A 23,431-nucleotide genomic window follows, 5' to 3' on the forward strand; every position below is an offset into this window, starting at 1 on the left:
TTCAATTAAATTCTCCATAAGACAGTTTAAACAGTACTTCGGCAATCTCAGCACTGACTTACAACGAGTCATCACTGATAAATTACCAAAGCAGACACAGTAACAACAATTTTTAAAGAATTTTTAAGTGGGTTGTCATTAATTGCAGAATCAGCTGATTTCTGGAGTAATTTATCACATTACATAGCGCTGAGCTCCACCACGCAATGTGACACGGCACCAAAATACCAATAACAGATTTTAATAATTACTTTTTCGAAAACTTCGTTAAATATCAATCATGAAATGACCTTAGAGCCTACAGTTCCATACAACCAAATATTGGCTAGATAATGCTTTATCTACTTAGTCTCAAAATTAAGATGAGCCAGCATATAAATACCAACCAACAGCACCTCATGGGTTTACACACCCTTATTACATCTGGCCGAGGGAGACTTCCACGCCGCACAGGATTAGCCGAGCGGTCTAGGGCGCTGCAGTCATGGACTGTGCGGCTGGTCCCGGCGGAGGTTCGAGTCCTCCCTCGGGCAAGGGTGTGTTTGTCCATAATTTAGGTTAAGTAGTGTGTAAGCTTAGGGACTGATGACCTTAGCAGTTAAGTCCCATAAGATTTCACACACGTTTGAACATTTTATGAGACTTCCATGAGGATTTTCGCGTACGACCATTTCACGAGTGTACCGTGAATATCAGGAATCCAGTAAAACATCAAATTTCCAACATGGCTGCGGCCGGAAAAATGTCCTGCAAGAACGAGACCAACGACGACTGAAGAGAACCCTTCTACGTGCTGTGGATTTCTGTGTTGAACCATCTATAAGTGTCAGAGTGTGAAACATTTAATGAAACATCATCGATATGGGCTTTCGGAGCCAAAGGCCCATTCGTGTACCCTTGATGACTGCACGACACAAAGCTTTACGCCTTGCCTGCGCCCGTCAACACCGACACTGAATTGTTAAAGACTGGGAAAACATGTTGCCTGATTGGACGAGTCTCGTTTCATATTGTATCGAGCGGATGGACGTGTACGGGTATAGAGACAACTCGATGAATACATGAACGCCGGCCGGTGTGGCCGTGCGGTTCTAATCGCGTCAGTTTGGAACCGCGTGACCGCTACGGTCGCAGGTTCGAATCCTGCCTCGGGCATGGATGTGTGTGATGTCCTTAGGTTAGTTAGGTTTAAGTAGTTCTAAGTTCTAGGGGACTGATGACCTCAGTAGTTAAGTCCCATAGTGCTCAGAGCCATTTGAACCAATTTGAATACATGAACGCTGCATGTCAGTTGGTAACTATTGAAGGTAATGGAGACTCTGTAATGGAGTGGGGCGCGTGCAGTTGGAGTGATACGGGACACCTGACACCTCTAGATACGACTCGTGACAGGTGACACGTACGTAAGCATTCTGTCTGGGCGCCTGCATCCTTCATGCCCATTGTGCATTCTGACGGGCTTGGGCATTTCCAGCAGGAGAATGCGACAGCCCACACGTCCAGAACTGTTACAGAGTGCCTACAGCAACGCTCTTCTGAGTGTAAACACTTCTTCTGGCCACAAGACTCTCCAGACATGAACATTGACCATGTCTGGGATACCTTGCAACGTGCCGTTCAGGACAGATCTCCACTCCCTCGTAGTCTTATGGATTTATTGTTGCCCTGCAGGATTCATAGTGTCAGTTCCCTCCAGCACTGCTTCAGACACTAACCGAGTCCATGCAATGTCGTGTTGTGGCACATCTACGCTCATTCGGGGGCCCTACACGATATTAGGCAGGTGTACCCGTTTATTTGGCTCTTCAGTGTAATTCAAAGGTAATAGTCACCTCGAGCCCCGCAACACGCGTTGGAACCTTCCGGCAACCGAAAAAATATTCGCGTCCAAGGACATGTATTCAGCTTTTGCTCACATTAAGTCTGCTCTCTGTGCCACAGATTCCGTGTGAGCAACGAAGGTCGGCCAATATAAATTAGCTTAGGATCCATGCTCGCTGAAGTACAGATCCCTCCGATTCTGCAGTAGGTACTCTACATACACATAGTACACTCCACATACACAGCCGCCATTTGGCCTTGCTTGATTTTCACACCATGACAGCACGCGGCAAAAGGCCCAACCCGCTGTAGCACCCTCGTCCAAGCTCCCTTGCGGCAGCCCACGTTTCCGAAACCACTCGGCCATCGCCCTTTGGACAGACCAGAAAAATTCCCTATATCAATCGGCAAACATAGATCAACGTACAGACTCACATGACTCAGATACCTCTGTTTTTTTTTTTTTTTTTTTTCTTTAGAAAATCTCTTTCAGATCGACGATGGACAAGTAGAAAATGGAGGGATGGAGAATACTTAATGGAGAATAGTTAGAGGACAACGACATCGAGACAGACTGTACGCTTTTGTCTCCTCACATTCATTTTCGTCTCTAAACGTCCATTATGATTAGTAGTACATACACCTCAGCAATATGTGCTCGATTAAGTTGGGCAAAGGACAACTTGGAATTGAATGCGGATCAACGACTCAGGTTCTCTTCACCAATCACTGCAGGGTTTTTCTTACGCCTGAAGGTCTTCGAAGAAGAGTGAGAAGGCTCCAAGGTACCAATGCGTGTAGTCACAGGGATTAAGCGTGGGGCTGGGTCAGTTATGTTTTCGACCGGTACCTATTGAATAGAGTTTGGGGGAAGAGAAAGTTGTGGCACAACTTGACTAGAAAAGGGATTGGCTGGTAGAACATATTCTGAGCATCAAGGGATCACCAATATAGTATTGGAGGGCAGCGTGGAGGGTAAAATCGTAGAGGGAGACCAAGAGATGAATACACTAAACAAATTCAGAAGGATGTAGGTTGCAGTAGGTACTGGGAGACGAAGAAGCTTGCACAGGATAGAGTAGCATGGAAAGCTGCATCAAACTAGTCTCTGGACCGAAGACCACAACAACAACAACAACCAGGTACAAATTTCGGACTCTTCTCGTCGCAATCGAGGGTAATTTTGTTGCTGTGTTGTATCGAGACAGCCCCATGTTTCGTTTTTCACGACGGCAGTGCGCCGCTATACAGCACCCATCTCATAACCACAGTCCTTTAGGACCAGGAATCAACTGAATGGGATGGTCTGCGGCATGCCAAACTTCACGCGTGCATCGTGTGCGGGTCGTGTGCTGCCCAGCTTGTCACTCGGCTTTCTCGGTCCTTCTCGGAAGTAACTGACTGACCTGCAAGGTAATTCTAGTCTTAGTTACAAATCTTCTTTCGTTAAAACTAGGTCCAGGACGTCTACATTGTTTTTCTCTGGTAGATTTTCCGAGTCTTCATAATGAGATTGCAAGAATGCTGCAACATTTCAATCGACATATTTGTGTGAAAATAATAATAAATAAAAATAATACTAAATAAAAATTAAATTATGTCTTCAGAGAGCCAAAAATAATTAATTAATACTGAAAACTTGTTTTGTTTGTGATCTGTGTTGTCGAGAAATGTGATCATAAGACCAATTCATATGCATTACGAGTGTACTACCATTTCAAAGGGACACGGTTACTGCTTCCACTGTTTCTCGTCCTCCTGTACGACGCAGCGATGGGGACTGTGACACTAGACTGAGCGCTTTGGCACTCAGGCCCGGGCATCGCCTGCAAGCTGATACCTTGGCCGCACCTGTTCTACGGTATTTGCTGACATGAATCCGACAAAGCATGCTTGGAACAAGTTGAAACTATCAGTGCATAGTCATGGAAATCTTACTCGGAATGCCGCCATCGAAAACTGAAATAGGCTTCAGCTGCAACTATTGTGGACAGTGAGCCACAGTGGATCAAACCATGTTGCAATGATTGGTGAACAGCAACATGCTATTGAATGCTATCCTGATGCAGATTTTGATTTCACATATGTGCAGTTTCCAAGGGATTGCCTTTACTTTTGTTACTAATTTGTTTTTATTTTTGTTATTTTCATAAGGCTTGTTCTTTCATTCCCTGCTCCCCTTGAATCTAATCCCAAATATTTTCACAGGTACACCGGTGCTGCAGACTTTTCTTGGGCATTTTAATTAGATAAGCTCTTCGCGACCAGTTTGTTGTATTGTTCTTCGTTTTCCAGAGGATCAGCTTCTCAGTGTGTTATACGACATGACTGTTGCTGGCTTGGAAGAAACAAGCAGCGCTCTTCAATTTGCATTTCTTATGATGTTACGGCATCCAGATGTCCAGGGACGAGTGCACAATGAGATAAAAGAAGCAGTTGGTACTGACAGATTTCCAACACTCGAGGACAAAGACAGGTATTTAAATAAACGTTATACCGTTACACGTAAAGGAGAAAATTGATGAGAGTCGACATCTAGAATTCGTAATTTTGTGACATATCTAACCCACCAATCTTAATTTCGAAAAATGACTTGAAGTTTACCATTAGCTGTACAGCATTGACCGTTTACAATATTAATTTTTAAAAATCGTGTCGCTTTTCAGTTCTATAGAATTTCTTTGTTGTATATTTTGCATTATCTGTACAGTTATTTATTTTAAAAATATTATTCTCATACTCGTATGTCATCTCTGTTTTCTGTTACAGGGTGTTTCAAAAATGACCGGTATATTTGAAACGGCAATAAAAACTAAACGAGCAGCGATAGAAATACACCGTTTGTTGCAATATGCTTGGGACAACAGTACATTTTCAGGCGGACAAACTTTCGAAATTACAGTAGTTACAATTTTCAACATTAGATGGCGCTGCAAGTGATGTGAAAGATATAGAAGACAACGCAGTCTGTGGGTGCGCCATTCTGTACGTCGTCTTTCTGCTGTAAGCGCGTGCTGTTCACAACGTGCAAGTGTGCTGTAGACAACATGGTTTATTCCTTAGAACAGAGGATTTTTCTGGTGTTGGAATTCCACCGCCTAGAACACAGTGTTGTTGCAACAAGACGAAGTTTTCAACGGAGGTTTAATGTAACCAAAGGACCGAAAAGCGATACAATAAAGGATCTGTTTGAAAAATTTCAACGGACTGGGAACGTGACGGATGAACGTGCTGGAAAGGTAGGGCGACCGCGTACGGCAACCACAGAGGGCAACGCGCAGCTAGTGCAGCAGGTGATCCAACAGCGGCCTCGGGTTTCCGTTCGCCATGTTGCAGCTGCGGTCCAAATGACGCCAACGTCCACGTATCGTCTCATGCGCCAGAGTTTACACCTCTATCCATACAAAATTCAAACACGGTAACCCCTCAGAGCCGCTACCATTGCTGCACGAGAGACATTCGCTAATGATATAGTGCACAGGATTGATGACGGCGATATGCATGTGGGCAGCATTTGGTTTACTGACGAAGCTTATTTTTACCTGGACGGCTTCGTCAATAAACAGAACTGGCCCATATGGGGAACCGAAAAGCCCCATGTTGCAGTCCCATCGTCCCTGCATCCTCAAAAAGTACTGGTCTGGGCCGCCATTTCTTCCAAAGGAATCATTGGCCCATTTTTCAGATCCGAAACGATTACTGCATCACGCTATGTGGACATTCTTCGTGAATTTGTGGCGGTACAAACTGCCTTAGACGACACTGCGAACACCTCGTGGTTTATGCAAGATGGTGCCCGGCCACATCGCACGGCCGACGTCTTTAATTTCCTGAATGAATATTTCGATGATCGTGTGATTGCTTTGGGCTATCCGAAACATACAGGAGGCGGCGTGGATTGGCCTCCCTATTCGCCAGACATGAACCCCTGTGACTTCTTTCTGTGGGGACACTTGAAAGACCAGGTGTACCGCCAGAATCCAGAAACAATTGAACAGCTGAAGCAGTACATCTCATCTGCATGTGAAGCCATTCCGCCAGACACGTTGTCAAAGGTTTCGGGTAATTTCATTCAGAGACTACGCCATATTATTGCTACGCATGGTGGATATGTGGAAAATATCGCACTATAGAGTTTCCCAGACCGCAGCGCCATCTGTTGTTGAAAATTGTAACTACCGTAATTTCGAAAGTTTGTCTGCCTGAAAATGTACTGTTGTCCCAAGCATATTGCAACAAACGGTGTATTTCTATCGCTGCTCGTTTAGTTTTTATTGCCGTTTCAAATATACCGGTCATTTTTGAAACACCCTGTATCTACCATCAGTACCAAGCTTGACCTCTTTGTATTACACAAGTGACATTTCATAGATTTTTTTCAATTTCGGTAACAAGCCGAAGTCTGCTACACTCATGTCCGGGCTGTAGGGAGGATGCGGCAACACTTCCCTCCCGTATTCGCGCAGTTTTTGGGCTGCATCATTGCCCATATGCGGGCGAGCATTGTCGTGGAGAATGGGTGGCCGAGGCTCGAGCAACTGAGGTTGAGTTGCTACATTTTTCTGCACAGGTTTTGTATGAAGTTAAGATAATACACTGCTGTAACGCTTGTTCCACATGGGATTCTATCTGTCATGATGAGTCCTTGGTGACCATAAGCAAAAATCTTCACTTGCTTGAGCTCTGATTGAGTGAGTCGAAATTTTTTTTGGACACGAAGAAGATGAGGCTCTCTACTCACTGGACAGCGATTTCAACTCTGGTTCAAAGTCTCTAATCTGGGTTTCATCAATATATACAACAGGACATGAGAATCCTTGACCCTCACGGACGAATCGTTGCTTGAGCAAGGTTGCAATGTCCAGACGTTTCTGCTTCTCTTCAGCAGTAAAACAGTGTGGGATACATCTCGCATAAATTTTTCTCTTTTTCAGATCAATCGTCATCATACGGAATAATGATGCTGGGGAATTGCCGTGGCTTCAGAGAGTTCCTTACAAATCGCACTGCAATCTCTTTCCTGAACATGTCCCATAAGTTTCTCACTTCGTTCATCTGTTGACGTTTTTGGTCTTCCGGATCATGGATTATCATCTATGCTCATACGACCACCACGAAAGCTATTAACCCAACGTGAAACTGTACTACGGTCCCCTGTAAACTCACCACAAACTTCACTTAACGCACTGTGGTTTTCTGTTGGGCTCTTGCCGCATAAAGTTTCTGTCTTGATGTACGACCCCTGGTTTTCAACAGTCACAGTACCAGAGACCCCTGCAGGGTCTATTTCTAATTCTAGCCAATTTTATGTTAGAGTACACAGCGAAAAAACAAACACACATGCTTCTTCCTCAAACTCCCGACTACATGTGACGTAATTTTCACTGTTGTTACATCAAAGAGACCTTATGAAATATCCCTAGTAATTACTTACTTCACCGTCTTCTAGCATACTCGTATGTTACAATGAAGTACTTCTATTCTGATCATCTTCTGAAAATCAAGTAACTAGAGTTCTTATTTTTCTTCTTGATTCTTCATCTTACAGTCTTGGGATCAATAAAGTTGCTGACAACTAATTGTATATCTAATTAAAATATATATTCGAGGAAGGTACGTTTCTCGCAGAAACTTAGCCTTGTGTCACGAAAGAACGATTAATACAGAAGAGATACACTAAGTTAAAAAAAATCGCTATCATGAGGAATATTTCCTGATCTGAGTTACGGAAGTAAAGCATGAAATTCTGTATTAAAACTGTACGATGGACCGTCACTCGAACCTGGAACGTTTGTCTTTCGCGGGCGAGTGCGCTGCCAACATTCTATTTATTCTTTTTTTCGTATGGGCCGCCCATCTCCCCTTTTAGCCCATACATTCACTGGCCGGCCGGAGTGGCCGAGCGATTCTAGGCGCTATAGTCTGGAACCGCACGACCGCTACGGTCGCAGGTTCGAATCCTGCCTCGGGCATGGATGTGTGTGATGTCCTTAGGTTAGGTTAGGTTTAAGTAGTTCTAAGTTGTGGGGGACTGATGACCACAGCAATTAAGTCCCATAGTGCTCAGAGCCATTTGAACCATTCATTCACCTTCTTTGCCTTCTACGCTTCTTCGTTGTTTTGTTCTTTCTTCTTTAACATCGTAAAACATGAAAATATCTCCTTCTGTAGAACTAAAAGATCTACATTTCTTAAAACACAGTTGTAATTGCTATTCTTATAAAGGATATTATACTTGAAATTAAAATTCGTTTCGTAATAACAAATGTATCCTAACTTCTCTGCAATTGAGGGTTGCTGTTCACCAAGGCTGGTGAAATTCTTCTTTCTAGAGAATTGCAAAAACGTCTAAAAACTTCTTCTTGAAGGTGAATATTTTGTATTCCGTAAACGCAACTTGCTATAGGAAAATTACATAGTTTCTTCCAAAGCGGAAAGGTTCTGCTCGACGAAAGAAAAATCGTATTCACTACCTAAGGAGCCAACATTTCTTAATTTTTTTCTTTTTTCTTTTATGTAAACGAAACCTGTGTTCAGTCGCGTCGGTCAGTATGGCAGTACAGGGGTCAAAAATCGGGCAAAATTATCCTGTATTTTGGGGAATGTAGCAGTTTCTGTGCTTCACTGTCAGGCAATACCAATATCTTCTTCTTCTTATGTCTTCAGCCATCAGGTTGGTTAGCAGCAGTTTTCCATGCATTTCTGTCTTCGGCTTCCCCTTGAGAGCAGTATAGGTAGTGCAGCTGGTATCTTCATGATCTGGTTGATGTATTCTAGTCTTGGTCTGCTTCTTGTATTTTTCCCTTCTACTGTCTCTTCAATGATGCTTTTAATGATACCATCACGTCTCAACAGATGGCCGACCCGTGTGTTCCTTCTGTGTCTGATGAACTTCAGGAGACACGGCTTCTGTTCCTTTGCTCTGTGGAGACCCTCTTCGCTTGATGTCTTGCCTACGCAGGAAATGTTGAGCATTCTACAGTAGCACCTCATCTCGAAGGCTGTTATTTTATATTTTGTCTGCTTCTCTTGTGTACCTGTTTACTTCCGTAAAGCAGCACACTCGAAATAAATGTCTTCATGAGGTTTTTCCTAAGACGTTCGTCTATGCTGCTGGATGTGTAAAGGTTTCTTCTCTTGTTAAAAGCAGCATTTTCCAGGTGGATCTGGCTTGCTATATCGTTCCTTGACCTTCCGTCTGATTTAATTCCGTCTGATTTAATTTCACTCCCTCTTAGTTCCACCATGTTTTCCTTTTATTCTTAGCCAGTCCTAAAGTTTTCTCTGCATGGAGTTCATGCGAACACTTTTTTTGTTGTCTCAGTTTCTTCTCTAAATTTTTCTATATTTTGTATTGCAATATTAGCTGTAATGGAGTTGTATCTGATTAAGTTCTTGGTTGTACTTTTTGGTTTGGATGGGAGAGACCTGATTTTAATCTTAGAGTGACAGTGATCTGAATAAAATTCCCAAGTTTAAAGTAATCAGAACTTGGGAATTTTCATAATTCCCATGATATTCCTTTTAGATACGGCTGTGTGATCCAGTTGAAATTCTCTTGGGTTTGGTGTTGGAGGTGTCCAACTGTTGGCTTTCTGGTCAGTTTGCAAAAATGTGTGGACATCAGTTTTAACTGGAACATGTTACACATGATGACCAGTTTCTCATCATTTCTGTTTGTTCTTAAGTGTGCTAGATATTCGCCTATAACTCTCTTAAATTTCTTTTCCCTCCCAACTTGCACATTGAAGTCGCTGAGAAGTATTTTAACATTGTTTTCAGGTATGTTGGAGATTTCAGTTTCCAAAATACCCGTAAACTGATTTACTTTCTGCAGATTTCTTCTTTTATCATAATTAATAGATGCATGGCAATTTATAAGGGTATAGCTTCTATTCTTGCACTTCATTGTTAATATAGACATTCTTTCTGATTTCAACGTAAACTGTTATACTGTCTCCGATCTTTTTGCTGGTCCCTTACTTTATAACAGATTATCATCACTGAGATAGATCTATAGTTCTACATACAATCTAACGCGTCATTTCTGCATCCATGTAACGATCGAAACTACATACTGTTTTGTGATCTTCTTTGGTGAAGCAATATCGAGAGCTGTTAATTGAATACTGTAGGCTCCGTTTTGGCATATTTCGTTTTGATGCCGTGATCAGTAAACATCTTGACAACACTTTATTCATCCGTAGCGTAGCACTCAAATGGTTATACGAAATGCGATATTTAGTCATCCTGAGTTTGAAATATTTTTATTTCCTTGTTTTGAAAGTACAATTCTACCAAGGCATTCTTCTGCAATAGTTTAGTTGAATAAGACTGATTGATAAATAACTAAGGCCTTGACCTTTATCACATGGTTTGATGTACCTCCCATAAAAATGAAGTCTGAGAATTCATACCACTAAAATAATGGCAAAAACTTTTATTATTTGTAGGTTGGTCTACACTATGGCTGCCCTAATGGAGTCAATGAGAATGTGTTATGTGTTACCAATACGTGGATTTCGGCGCTTACTCGAAGACACCACGCTACACGGCTATAGACTCCCAGTGGTTTGTACATTTATTGTGTCACTAAGACCAAAACCTACATTATGTGATAAAAAGTATCCGGACACCCCCAAAAACATACGTCATCCATATTGGGTGCATTATGCTGCCACCTACTGCCAGGTACTTCATATCAGCGACCTCAGTAGTCGTTACATATCGTGAGAGAGCAGAATGGAACGCTCTGCAGAACTCATGGACTTCGAACATGATCAGGTGATTGGGTGTCACTTGTATCATACGTCTGAGCACGATATTTTCACACTCCTAAACTTCCGTAGGTCCACTGTTCGCGATGTGATAGTGAAGTAGAAACGTAAAGGGACACGTACAGCACAAAAGCGTGCAGGCCGACCTCGTCTGTTGAAGGACAGAGACCGCCGACAGTTGAAGAGGGTCGTAATGTGTAATAGGCAGACATCTGTCCAGACCATCACACAGGAATTCCAAACTGCATCAGAATCCACTGCAAGTACTATGACAGTTAGGCGGGAGGTGAGAAAACTTGGATTTCATGGTCGAGCGGCTGCTCAAAAGCCACACATCAATCACACTGGTAAATGCCGAAAGACGCCTCGCTTGGTGTAAGTTTGGACAATTGAACAGCGGAGAAACGTAGTGTGGAGTGACGAATCACTGTACACAATGTGGCGAATGTGGCGAATGCCCGGTGAATGTCATCCGCCAGTGTGTGTAGCGCAAACAGTAAAATTCGGAGGCTGTGGTGTTATGGTGTGGTCGTGATTTACGTGGAGGGGGCTTGCACCTCTTGTTGTTTTGAGTGATCCTGTTACAGCAGAGGCCTATACTGATGTTGTAAGCACCTTCTTGCTTCCCACTATTGAGAGAAATTTGGGGATGGCAATTGCATCTTTCAACACGATTGAGCACCTGTTGATAATGCACGGCCTGTGACGGACTGGTTACACGACAATAACATCCCTGTAAAGGACTGGCCTGCAGGGAGTCCTGACCTGAATCCTTTAGAGCACTTTTGGGATGTTTTGGAACGTCGACTTCGTGCCAGGCCTCACCTAACGACATCGATACCTCTCCTCAGTGCAGCACTCCATGAAGAATGGGCTGCCATTCTCCAAGAACCCTTCCAGCAGCTGAATGAACGTAATCCTGAGAGAGTGGGCCAACACGATATTGAAATCCAGCATTACCGATGGAGGGCTTCACGAACTTGTAAATCATTTTTAGCCAGGTGTCCGGATACTTTTGATCACATAGTGTACATCAGCTACTAATTAGAAACTTACTTTTTCTCATTATCTGTTCTTACCAAATGGAATCTTTAGTTGATATACTAACCTTGAAAGGAAATATCAGTAGTTTTTGGGCCAGCATTGTTTATTTTTTGTACGTATATAGTACTATAGTATAGCGTGAAGTCTTGTGAGTGGAGCATTTTGAGTGGAGAATTCTGACTGGCTCTTACTTAATTTACCTGCCAAACTCCTGCTGCTGCCAGTGTGGGAGCACTGTCCACCATTATCTGAAGAGCGGGAAAAGTATTTTTTACAGATCGAGAAAAACATACAGCAGTCATTTTGCACTGACAGTTAACCCCTTCAAAAGTGGTCCACACTACATGAAATGCAGAACGACACATCCTCAGTCACACTAATCTGCTACTGTCGAGGAAAGCTTGAAGTTTTCGGTTTGAAACCGGCCAAACTGCTGCTGCCAGCACGAATCTTTCAGCGTCATAACTATTTCATACAGATCTAAAAACAAAAAGCAGCCATATTGTACTGACAGTTAAACCATGCAAAAGTGGTCCATAGATCATGAAATATGGAAGAAAAGACATTTCAGCAATTGCGCTGCTCTGCTGCTGACGAGGAAAGCTTCAAACTTTTTCAGCATGAAACCGATCTCCAACCGGATTATATCACCACATGCTATATCGATTTCGTAAACATACAATATGTATCTTGCACCATAAAAAATCACAACTTCTGCAGCCTGCATATAGGTATCAACCACCAGACTCTCGTACATATATAAGCACATGCAATGTTCATAGCCCTCGCAGCACTAGATATTTCCCGCGAGATCGGTCGGTCATCTCATGCCCAATTGTCAAGAGTCAACTGCGCCTGCACACACATCGGCCCGATGAGCGATCAGAGCGCCCTCCACATACAGCGTTCACTCTCTTAACTGTTGTACAAAGGCTGGGCTGGTTCTCCTCGGCAAAAAGGCGTTACTATTTCCGTCTCTGACCGGCTTGCTTGTTAGATTACTGCCATGCTTCTTTCCACAACCGTATCCATACTCTCGGATTACAAGAACACATACATTTTCACATGGCTTGCCAGAACATCACACCATTTACACGATAGTTCTCCATATCAAGCACATAGGGACATCGCTTGCATAGCAGTATCACTTGCACAGTATAATTCCGAAGATAAAGAGTGGAAATCTTTTCTCTACAAAACCGAAACTTTAGCGAGGTGCAAGAGGTAGAAACTTACCCCGCCTGCGAAGACCTTTACGTGAAAACCCGAAAAAATTTAGGAAATTGGTAGTTCCACTAATGTCAGTGGTATAACAGATTGCAAATTTACACAGTCAACTAAGGTGTTTCTCATGTCTAGAGAACCAGGAAACGTCTTCCAGCTGTCTTTCACCATCTAGATGCACACAACACACACCACAGTCGTTGTTCTCTCAACCAAATAATGATAATGATGGGATATGTGTAGAAGCAGACAACTGGACTATTTACATGGGAGGGAATAACCGTCCAGCGCAAACATACACGCCCGTATTGAATCTTCTCAAATTTCCATCACATATGATCGCTAAGGTTGCCCAACACATACTGACTATTAGTTCACTATTGACCCACCTGGATGGCGACGGCTTTAGGTCAGATACATTCCTGTACCCCTGTCGGCTTCTCCAGTCTGGGCACCTCCCACCGTAAGCCAGAAATGTCGATTGTTCCGGCCACCGGTCACAGCCGATATGCACTCCTCACACGCCAGGCAGAATCGTCCTAAGAAACCAGCCACATATATTTTGTCAGTGTACTTACAATTAAATATTACGAATGCAGTCTCAATTTGATGACATTCGACAATGAGCGAAGTATCGGAAACACCACCTCCCGACGACCTCGGCTCTGGAAATAAAAATATCTATGGCATTCTTATGACTGAACATAATTTTTCACCTAAAAACCTCTTTCATCCTCCTTGCGGTTATAATAGTTTTCCATGTCAAATCCTTACCTTCCTTACAACAGGAACATAGTTATTTTTCTTTGCACATGTAGGAACACACACATACTTTACAAGCCAGCTGATCACAGCGAATCTATCACACACCCCCTACAAAGTAAAGTACTTGGCCAGTAACTGAACGCTGGTGATACCAAACAATATAGAGTGAAAATTTGCAATGGTTGGAGATGTCTCATTTGATTTTCTTGCGAGTGATAGCAGTGTGTTTTAGGAGCAGAGACGTAATCGTCTTATAAGAGACCAGCTATTAAGAAAACACTATTGCAACAACTATGTTACTGTCACAAGCAGTCCTCGTTCTACCGGCGCAGACAAGTGTTGCTAACGATGTCCATGTTAAAAACTATACACGCTTTATAAATCAAAATATGGTATTGCTTCCGAATGAAGTGGTCTTCCACACAAATACCGCAACTTTAAATATATCTATATATATGTCTCAAACAGTGGGTCGCGACCCCGAGGGGGCGGTGCGTATGGCGTGCAAGGGGGGCGCGTTATATTAGGAGAAAAAATATATTCTTAGTAATAAACAATTAGGTGTATCTTTTGTCGAACAAACGACATGCCAGTGATGTGGTTTGAATTTCGCAAGACGTCGGTGTTAAAACCAGACGTGATCGACGACATGAAACCGCCGTCAAACATTGTCAGCATTGTTTCCAATGATCGGTCGAGCTGCGCGACTTCCTCCAACGCCACCTAGGAACAAAGCCTACACCCGCGAACTGAGTAGGCTTTGTTCCTAGGTGGCGTTGCTTCCTTCGATAGTCAGCGGAATACCCTTCGTCGCCTGTGCTATTGCTGTTTCCGTAACTATCCCGCGCAGTGCAAGGTTTCACTCATGTATCACAACGCATCCTTATAGCGACGACTTTGCGAGGAAGACTTGACTGCAGTATGAAGCGGTTCCTGATTACTGACAAACATCAAGACAGCAGCGGTCCGTCAACTGGCAGAGCGGAAGGACAATCAATGGTGAAGAAAGTCCGCAGAGTGTAGTTTGTTTAACGATTTTAGCTGCTGGCGGCATGAAACCTAACAAGTTAAAGAGACATCTTGAAACCAAACACCCTGAATTAACAGGAAAACCAAAAGATTTTTTTATCAGGAAACTAAATGTTTTATTATCTACCCAGAAGAACTTTGCTAGAACTATGAATGTGACGTCTAAGGGCCTTTTAGCCTCTTACCAGATTCCTCATACAATTGCTAAATGCAAGAAACCACACACGGTTGCAGAAACTCTGGTTTTACCAGCAGCGATTGATGTAGTCAACAATGTTTGGCGACTCATTCGTTCAACAGTTGAAAAGTATTCCTGACTCTAATGTCACGGTGCTTAGAAGAATTTTAGACATTTCTGACGATTTACTAGAGCAGTTAATCGATAAATTACGCAACAACTATTTTGCACTTCAGGTGGACGAAGCAACTGATACAAAGATGCTCATTTGATTGCTTATGTTCCTTTCCTTGATGAATTTAACATTTGAGAGGGGTTTCTTTTCTGTGAACCGATACTGAAAACAGCTACAGCTGAAAGCCTTTTTGGTATGTTCAATACATTTTTAAAATCAAAACGGTATTTCATGGAATAGGTGCATTGGAGTATGCACAGACGGAGCTCGCTCAGTGTCTGGTACTCATGATGTATTGCAAGCGAAAGTTAAAGCCGTAGCTCCTGATTCTGTATGGACTCACTGCATGATACATCAGGAAGCTCTAGTCGCTAAACTTCGTCCATTACTTCATGAAGTTCTGCAAACGGTTATACAAACATTTGACATTATTAAAGCAAAATCTATAAATTCGAGGCTTTTTAAAGTGCTGCGTGAGGAGATGGCTTTTCTGAACACACCCAGTTGCTCTGTTTTTAGTAATGTTCGATGACATTCAAGGGGTAAAGTATTGAAAAGAATCTTTGAACTGAGGGATGAGGTATTCTGTTTTTGAACGGAGAGAAGTCACTCTTTGGCAGACTGTTTCAGCAACTGAGATTTTTTATTTAAAAAGGCTTACCTCAGTGATATTTTTGAGAAACTAAATATTCTTAACACTTCACTTGAAGGTAATCAGGCTACTGTAATATCTTGAAACGAAAAGGTGAAGACGTTTATAAAGAAATTAGAGCTGCAGCAAAACCGAATGGAGAGTGGCATACTAGATATGATCCGTACTATAGTGTCACTGTTAGAGGATACAGATAATATGACACTTCTAAAGTGATAAAAGCTTACTTTCTTCATCATCTTGCAACATTAAAAGTTCAATTCGAGAAATATTTCAGCAATGATTTCGATAAATTTAATTAGATTAAAAATCCATTCATAAATGATCCTCGACCAACATCTGTAAATATAAAAGAGCAAGAACAAGTTATTGAACTCACTTGTGATACTTCAATGACGAGTAAATTTAATGAAGTGTCTTTGTTCGAATTTTGAATACACTTGAGCAAGGACTTGCCAACGCTAAGCCAAAATCCAATGAAGATCCTCATTCCTTTCGCAACAACGTACTGCACGAGTCTGGGTTTTTCAGCTGTGTCATCTCCGGAGTTGAACTACTGTTCAAAGCTAAATGTAAACAAAAAACTTCGACTGACTCTTTCTGCTATTCCTCCAAGTCTTGAGAAACATTGTTCTCAAAATCAAGCTCACCCATCACACTGAACTTTTTAATTTAAATTTTTATTGCTCTTGTAATTCTTGTTTGCTGAATTTTAAATAATGTTCATGTCATAGTTTCTAAATAAATGAAAATGTGGTCAAGGTAAAAATTTGTTCCATATTTTCATTATAATAAGTCCTGTTATTTTTGGTTTCTGCTACGTAAAATCCTTTTAAATCGACTTTGAGAAACATAATAAGGAAAAAATTTAAAATATGACTATTTTATAACAAAAGGCTGGGGCCTGATACTATTTTTCTTGTGAGAGGGGGGAGGGCAGAGGTTAAAAGTTTGAGAACCCCTGATATAGATGGTGATCGCTGGGGTGTGTATCAACAGCTCAAAAGTGCAGGTGCACGTTGCCTGCGATGTAAGCTAATAAAATCACTGGATTAAGAAAGTGATTTGGCTAAGGAACGTGGTATGAAGCCGGTATTTGCAACTCCCTCATTCCGCCGCCACATATTTCTCCAGTGTTTGTAACGCCTTCTATCTCAATATCATGACAGAGAATCATTTAAAAAAAGAATGCAGCGCTAGGTTGTGGTCGTAAGAAATGTACAAAATAGTGATACGCTTTCTAGTAGAAATGCTGTCTGCGATTTGGAATCAAGCCTTTCCATTCAACCCCATACCTGCATTGGATCATATGAAAAATTCTTTTAATGATTACAGCCACTAGTGAATCATATTCGTGGCATCCTCATATCTCGAAACAAGTCATCTTTTCTGAACCTACCTGCTACAGTAAAACTTCAACATGTTTTTTTAGGTACCCCTACGCATCTTGTAATTGTTCCTTAGTCTCTGTAGCTTTGTCCATGTGATCGTTCCAGTTTAAGTCAGAATTGAACAGAAGTCAGAGAGTGTAACATCTACCACCTTCTGCAAACTGGGTAGTAAAGAGTGAACTGAGTTAGCACAACAGGACCATGTTTAGAAGATTCGGTGGAAATAGGAACATGTCGTAGTTCCCCCAATAGTGCATGATGTGTAATGCCAAAGCCAAACGAAACTTCCTCCCACAACACACACACTATATGGTTGTAAATAAAAGACAGTCAGTACATACAGAAAGTGGAAGAGCTTTGCAGCACTGTGGAACGTTTCCAAAGGATGAGGATTTTGCTACCACATTGTGGTGTGGCTCCAACCTACACTACTGGCCATTAAATTTGCTACACCAAGAAGAAATGCAGATGATAAACGGGTATTCATTGGACAAATATATTATACTAGAACTGACATGTGATTACATTTTCACGCAATTTGGGTGCATAGATTCTGAGAAATCAGTACCCAGAACAATCACCTCTGGCCGTAATAACGGCTTTGATACGCCTGGGCATTGAGTCAAACAGAGCTTGGATGGCGTGTGCAGGTACAGCTGCCCATGCAGCTTCAAAACTATACCACAGTTCATCAAGAGTAGTGACTGGCGTATTGTGTCAAGCCAGTTGCTCGGCCACCATGGACGAGACGTTGTCAATTGCTGAGAGATCTGGAGAATGTGCTGACCAGGGCAGCAGTCCAACATTTTCTGTATCCAGAAAGGCCCGTACAGGACCTGCAACATGCGGTCGTGCATGATCCTCCTGAAATGTAGGGTTTCGCAGGGACCGAATAAAAGGTACAGCCACGGGTCGTAACACATCTGAAATGTAACGTCCACTGTTCAAAGTGCCGTCCGTCAATGCGAACAAGAGGTTACCGAGAGGTGTAACCAATGGCACCCCATACCATCACGCCCGGTGATACGCCAGTATGGCGATGACGAATACACGCTTCCAGTGTGCGTTCACCGCGATATCGCCAAACACGGATGCGACCATCATGATGCTGTAAACAGAACCTGGATTCATCCGAAAAAAATAACGTTTTGCCATTCGTGCACCCATGTTCGTCGTTGAGTACACCATCGCAGGCGCTCCTGTCTGTGATGTAGCGTCAAGGGTAACTGCAGCCATGCTTTCCGAGCTGATAGTCCATGCTGCTGCAAACGTCGTCGAACTGTTCGTGCAGATGGTTGTTGTCTTGCAAACGCCCCCATCTGTTGACTCAGGGATCGAGACGTGGTTGCACGATCCGTTACAGCCATGCGGATAAGATGCCTGTCATCTCGACTGCTAGTGATACGAGGCCGTTGGCATCCAGCACGGCGTTCCGTATTACCCTCCTGAATCCACCGAATCCATATTCAGCTAACAGTTATTGGATCTCGACCAACGCGAGCAGCAATGTCGCAATACGATAAACCGCGATCGCGATTGGCTACAATCGGACCTTTATCAAAGTCGGAAACGTGATGGTACATATTTCTCCTCCTTACACGAGGCATCACAACGTTTCACCAGGCAACGCCGGTCAACTGCTGTTTCTGTATGGGAAATCGGTTCGAAACTTTCCTCATGTCAGCACGTTGTAGGCGTCGCCATCGGCGCCAACCTTGTGTGAATGCTCTGAAAAGCTAATCATTTGCATATCACAGCATCTTCTTCCTGTCGGTTAAATTTCCCGTCTGCAGCACGTCATCTTCCTGGTGTAGCAATTTTAATGGTCAGTAGTGTACATACAGGTACTGCAGTCCCAAGGTGAGCTGCATCCCTCCGGGTGCATACAGGACTGTCACTCAAGCATTCTCTCTACCATCGTTACTTTGTACCTGTAACAGAGAATGAAAAACAATGAAATATAAAAACTCCACTAACATCATCCAGTAGATGATGTGCTGGCATCAAGCAGATGTGCTGACCCTCCATTAAACATACAGGTACTTATGCCCTCAGTCACTTGCACAGACCGGTATACAGTGTCATCACCTGTACTGTAGGGGGAGGACCATACTCCACAAACTATATTCTCAGTTGCAAGAGAGGGCCCCCATGCTTTTATTTGATACAATGTTTTTTTTCTCTCTCTCTCTCTGCTGTAACACATCCAAACAGTGTATGACACAGCTTTGCAAACAGCCACACATTTTTTTCTCTTCCTTGACTTCTAGGTCTGTGTAAGGTTCTAAACTGACATTAACACATTTTCATCCATTGGCTCTCACAGAAAAGTAGACATCGCGCGGTGTAAATTATCTTGTCGCTGCTCCCACAGTACACACATGGGGTGATTTTAAATAAAAGACAGTTACAAAATATGGAAACAGGAAAAGTTTTGAGGCATTTTGGAGCATTCCCGAACAACTGACTGAAGGTGATTGATGGTCTAACCATTTAAAATCATCTTTCACATTGATGATGTAGCTGATGGCTCAGTGTTCCCTTTCGATTGCTTCTTCGTATTGTAGTCATGTATGCGGTCTTTGTTTCAATCCTAACCATCCACGAAAGGTGTTGCCAGTCGTGGGACACAGGCGGCACCACCCCATGTTTCATTGTTGCCAAATTTATTCAAGGTGGCGGATCGAAGATGGCAGCCATAGATGTGGCAATATCATATTGATGTCATGGTGGAAGTTCAAACATTGGTTGGAGAATGGGTAAACTGGGCCACCTCCACTAGCGTAACCCTCTCTCTTACCTCCTCCCCTCCCCCTCCCATTCTCAATCAGGGAATTGGCAGGAACAGGACGCTATGTGATGGGCTCTGAAATGGGACTGACGCAAGTATCCATTGCTTATTTAAACAATTTGAGTTATCATAAACAGTAGCTCCATCAAGTGCGTTTACCATACTACTACTGACCTAGTTCATAGCAATGCGCTGTCACCCAAGATGGCGGTCTGGGGAAAAATCGTGGGAAAGGACTCAGTCTGTGTCTAGCTGTTGGACTATGGGGACAGACGTAATTTCTTACTGTGTTCAACAGACGAGATGTCTGTGCTGGAGACAAAAGGGTATATTAGCATCTGAGGATTGTGTCAATTGCAATGATATTTGGTGAAGATGAATACACTTCATGAAATAATGAAGATGTGGCTAAGTTATGCTTCACAACTCATGCTGATAAATTCGTGTGCTGTAACCATAGATAATTACATAAAAGACGAGTTAGTCAGACTTCTGAAGTACAAGATTCAAGAGTTTCACTCCAGAGTCTCTGCAGGCAGCTGGAAGAGAGACAACGTACTGCCAGGCAGCGCACCTTCATACATCACAGTCTTGTGTTAGTCGCAGGTCCGTCCACTAATCACTTCCTGCCATGTTGGAAATACCTGCGGCGTTCTTCCTTCCCTTACCGGTGCACGGATACCCTTTGTCATTGAACTTGAACTGCTTCAGGAGTTGTTACACCTGGTGTTGCGGAATATTGCCATATACATAACTTGATTATATCACAAGAACTAAACGTACCACACCGCAAAGAGAGAGAGAGAGAGAGAGAGAGAGAGAAAGAGAGCTTTGCAGATGACATGAGAACATTTAAACAGTTACCAGTTTTATTCCGAGGAGTACCACTACCGCCACTCTTGAACACAGACTCTAAAAGAAGATCGCGACATACTTGTGTAACCGTCCCTGAGACACTTCGTGCTTTTTTGTGGGAAATACCCTTGTCTCTGAGCACACGCTGCTTCAGGAGTTACTAAATCCAACTGAATACATATGGAAATATTTTCGACAAACTTAGCTGCACAGTTGTTTGCCTGTTTTGCGTGGATACCGCCACACTAGAATACTAATTCTGAAAACAGATTGTTGCACACTGGTAAAACCTCACAGAAATTCTTTTGTGGGAAACAGATCCTGAAACCGATATCAGCTGCAATATCAGATTTTACACGCCAAAACGATGATATCTGGAAGCCGAAATAAATATCTGTGTAAATTTAAAAACAGGACGCTGACCACATTTCAAGTTTTAGCTGCTTGTTTCAAAGCACTGCCAGAGAGAGAAAAATTTCTATGTCCTACAGCTGCTATGATGTTCATCAATTCTGTGAAATAGTGAGTGGGCATACTTTCTGTCTGCTGCTGCTGGACTCAGGGAGGTTATTTTTCCCTCACTTCTCGAAGCACTGACTGGTGTTTAAGCACAAATGGAAAATCATAACAATTACACAAACAGAATTCGAAGCACTGTCCTACACACGAGAAAAACAGCTGGAATTTTCGGTGTCCTACAGCAGCTGGTCTGGAGATGCTCTAAAGCCACAGTTGCGGATGACAGACAGCAACCCGCTAGAGGAGGATGGTCTGCTTAGACGTGGCTCTGGACACTCGAACAAACAAAGAAGACATCACTTTACTCTCAGGCGTCATGGAACTTTCATAGACACTTTACCCCGATTTGTTCAAACCAGACTGTAGAGGCTCCTATGCCCCATACAGAGGTTGTATTGTGAATGGGGTATTGTGATTGGGTCTTACTGAATTTACCTACCAAACTACTGCTGCTGCCATTGTGGAAGCAGTGGCTGCATTTTTTTGCAGACAAGCAAATTACCAGATTTTCAGTGGCAAAACTATTTTGAGCCGACAAAAAAATCATACGGCAGTCATATTGAACTGTCAGTTAAATCTTGCAAAAGTGGGGAATAGATCATGAAATATGGAAATTATCACCAAAGACACTTCCTCAGTTACATTGCTCTGCTATTGTTGAGGGAAGCTTGTATTTTTCAGTGTGAAACCGGTCTGCAACTTGGTTGTATGACCACATACCATATCGATGCACTAGTAAACACAATTTTTATCCTGCACCATACAAAATCATCACTTCTACATCCTGCATATAGCAATCGACCACGAAACACTAGTACGTATTCCGCGAAAATAGACAGCATAAACAAATGCACTGTATATAGTCCTCGCAGTGCTATATATTTCCCACGAGGTCAGTCGGTCATCCACCGTGGTCACCCACCACAAGGCAACTGCCCCCACACACGCTTGCCTGATATGCGATCAGAGCACCCTCAGTGGACTGTGATCACTCTCCAAACTGTTGCACAAAGGCTGCATCGGTTCCACTCGGCACAAAGGCATTACCGTTTACAAAGGCTGCATCGGTTCCACTCGACACAAAGGCATTACCGTTTCTGGGCCTGACCTGCTTGCTTGCTTGGTTTCTACACCCATCTCCATGCTTTGGATTTACAACAACACACGTATTTTCATATGTTTTGCCAGAATATCATTCCATTTATATGGTAGTTGTCGATATCAAGCACATAGCAGTAAGGTATCGATCGCTTGCACAGTATAATTCCGAAGATAAAGAGTGAAAATTATTTCTCTACAAACCCGAAACTTTAGCGAGGTGCAGCGAGGTGGAGCGTGCTGCAAGTCACCGGATAACTAGGAACGTATCTCAATCTACGAAGATCTTTATGTGACAACTCGAAAAAATGAAGTAAAATTATAGTTCTACGCACAAATACCGATGTAAATGATTTAACAGATCCCAAATCATCCTTCTGCTTTACAAAGCCCACTAAGATATCTCTCATGTCTAGAGAGCCAGCAAACGTGTGCTCTACCGGTCTTTCACCATCTAGGAGCACAGAAGACGCACCACAATCGATGTTTTTTCAATCAAATAATGATGTGGAAATGTTTAAAAGTGGTCAACTGGACTATATACATGGGAGGGCATAATGGTTCAGCGCAAACACGTGTTTATATTGAATCTTCTCAAATTTGCATGGAGAACACAAGCGATCACGAAGAGTCTCCAACACATACTGAGTGTTAGTTCGCTATTCAGCCGTCTAGAGGGTGACACGGTTGGGTCAGCTACATTCCTGTACCACAGCCAGCTGCTCCAGTCTGGACAGCTCACACTCTAAGCTGTAAACGTCAATCGTTCCAGCGACATGCTACTGCTGCGTCCCAGACAGGATCGTGCTAGGGAGCCAGCCACATACATTTTATCACTCAACTTACAATTGGATATTACGATTGCAGCCCCAATCTGACGACACTCGACAATGAGAGAAGAATTGCAAATACCCCCTCCTGACGCCTGTGGCTCTGGAGATAGAAATATCTGTACCATTCTTATAACTGAACTTAATTTTCTAAGTAAAAAAAATCTTCACTCCCCTTACGACTGTCGCAGTTTTCCACGTCAAATCCGTACCTTCCTTACGGCAGGACATAGTCATTTTCTTTTCACATGTTCGAACACACACATGCTTTATAAGCCCACT

At 42.8% G+C, this 23,431-nt stretch overlaps 1 protein-coding gene across 2 annotated transcripts in view; it reads left to right on the plus strand.

The window, feature by feature from the left end:
- LOC126187771 (methyl farnesoate epoxidase-like) overlaps nt 1–23,431 on the plus strand; it is a 308,053-nt gene that overhangs the window by 212,212 nt on the left and 72,410 nt on the right. For both annotated transcript variants that reach the window (XM_049929035.1, XM_049929036.1), the window contains exons 6-7: nt 4,117–4,297; nt 10,275–10,392. In XM_049929035.1, coding sequence (XP_049784992.1) covers nt 4,117–4,297; nt 10,275–10,392 — 299 coding nt within the window. The remainder of the gene's footprint in view (nt 1–4,116; nt 4,298–10,274; nt 10,393–23,431) is intronic.

The sequence above is a fragment of the Schistocerca cancellata genome, chromosome 5 (genome assembly GCF_023864275.1).
Source record: "Schistocerca cancellata isolate TAMUIC-IGC-003103 chromosome 5, iqSchCanc2.1, whole genome shotgun sequence".
NCBI lineage: Eukaryota > Metazoa > Arthropoda > Insecta > Orthoptera > Acrididae > Schistocerca > Schistocerca cancellata.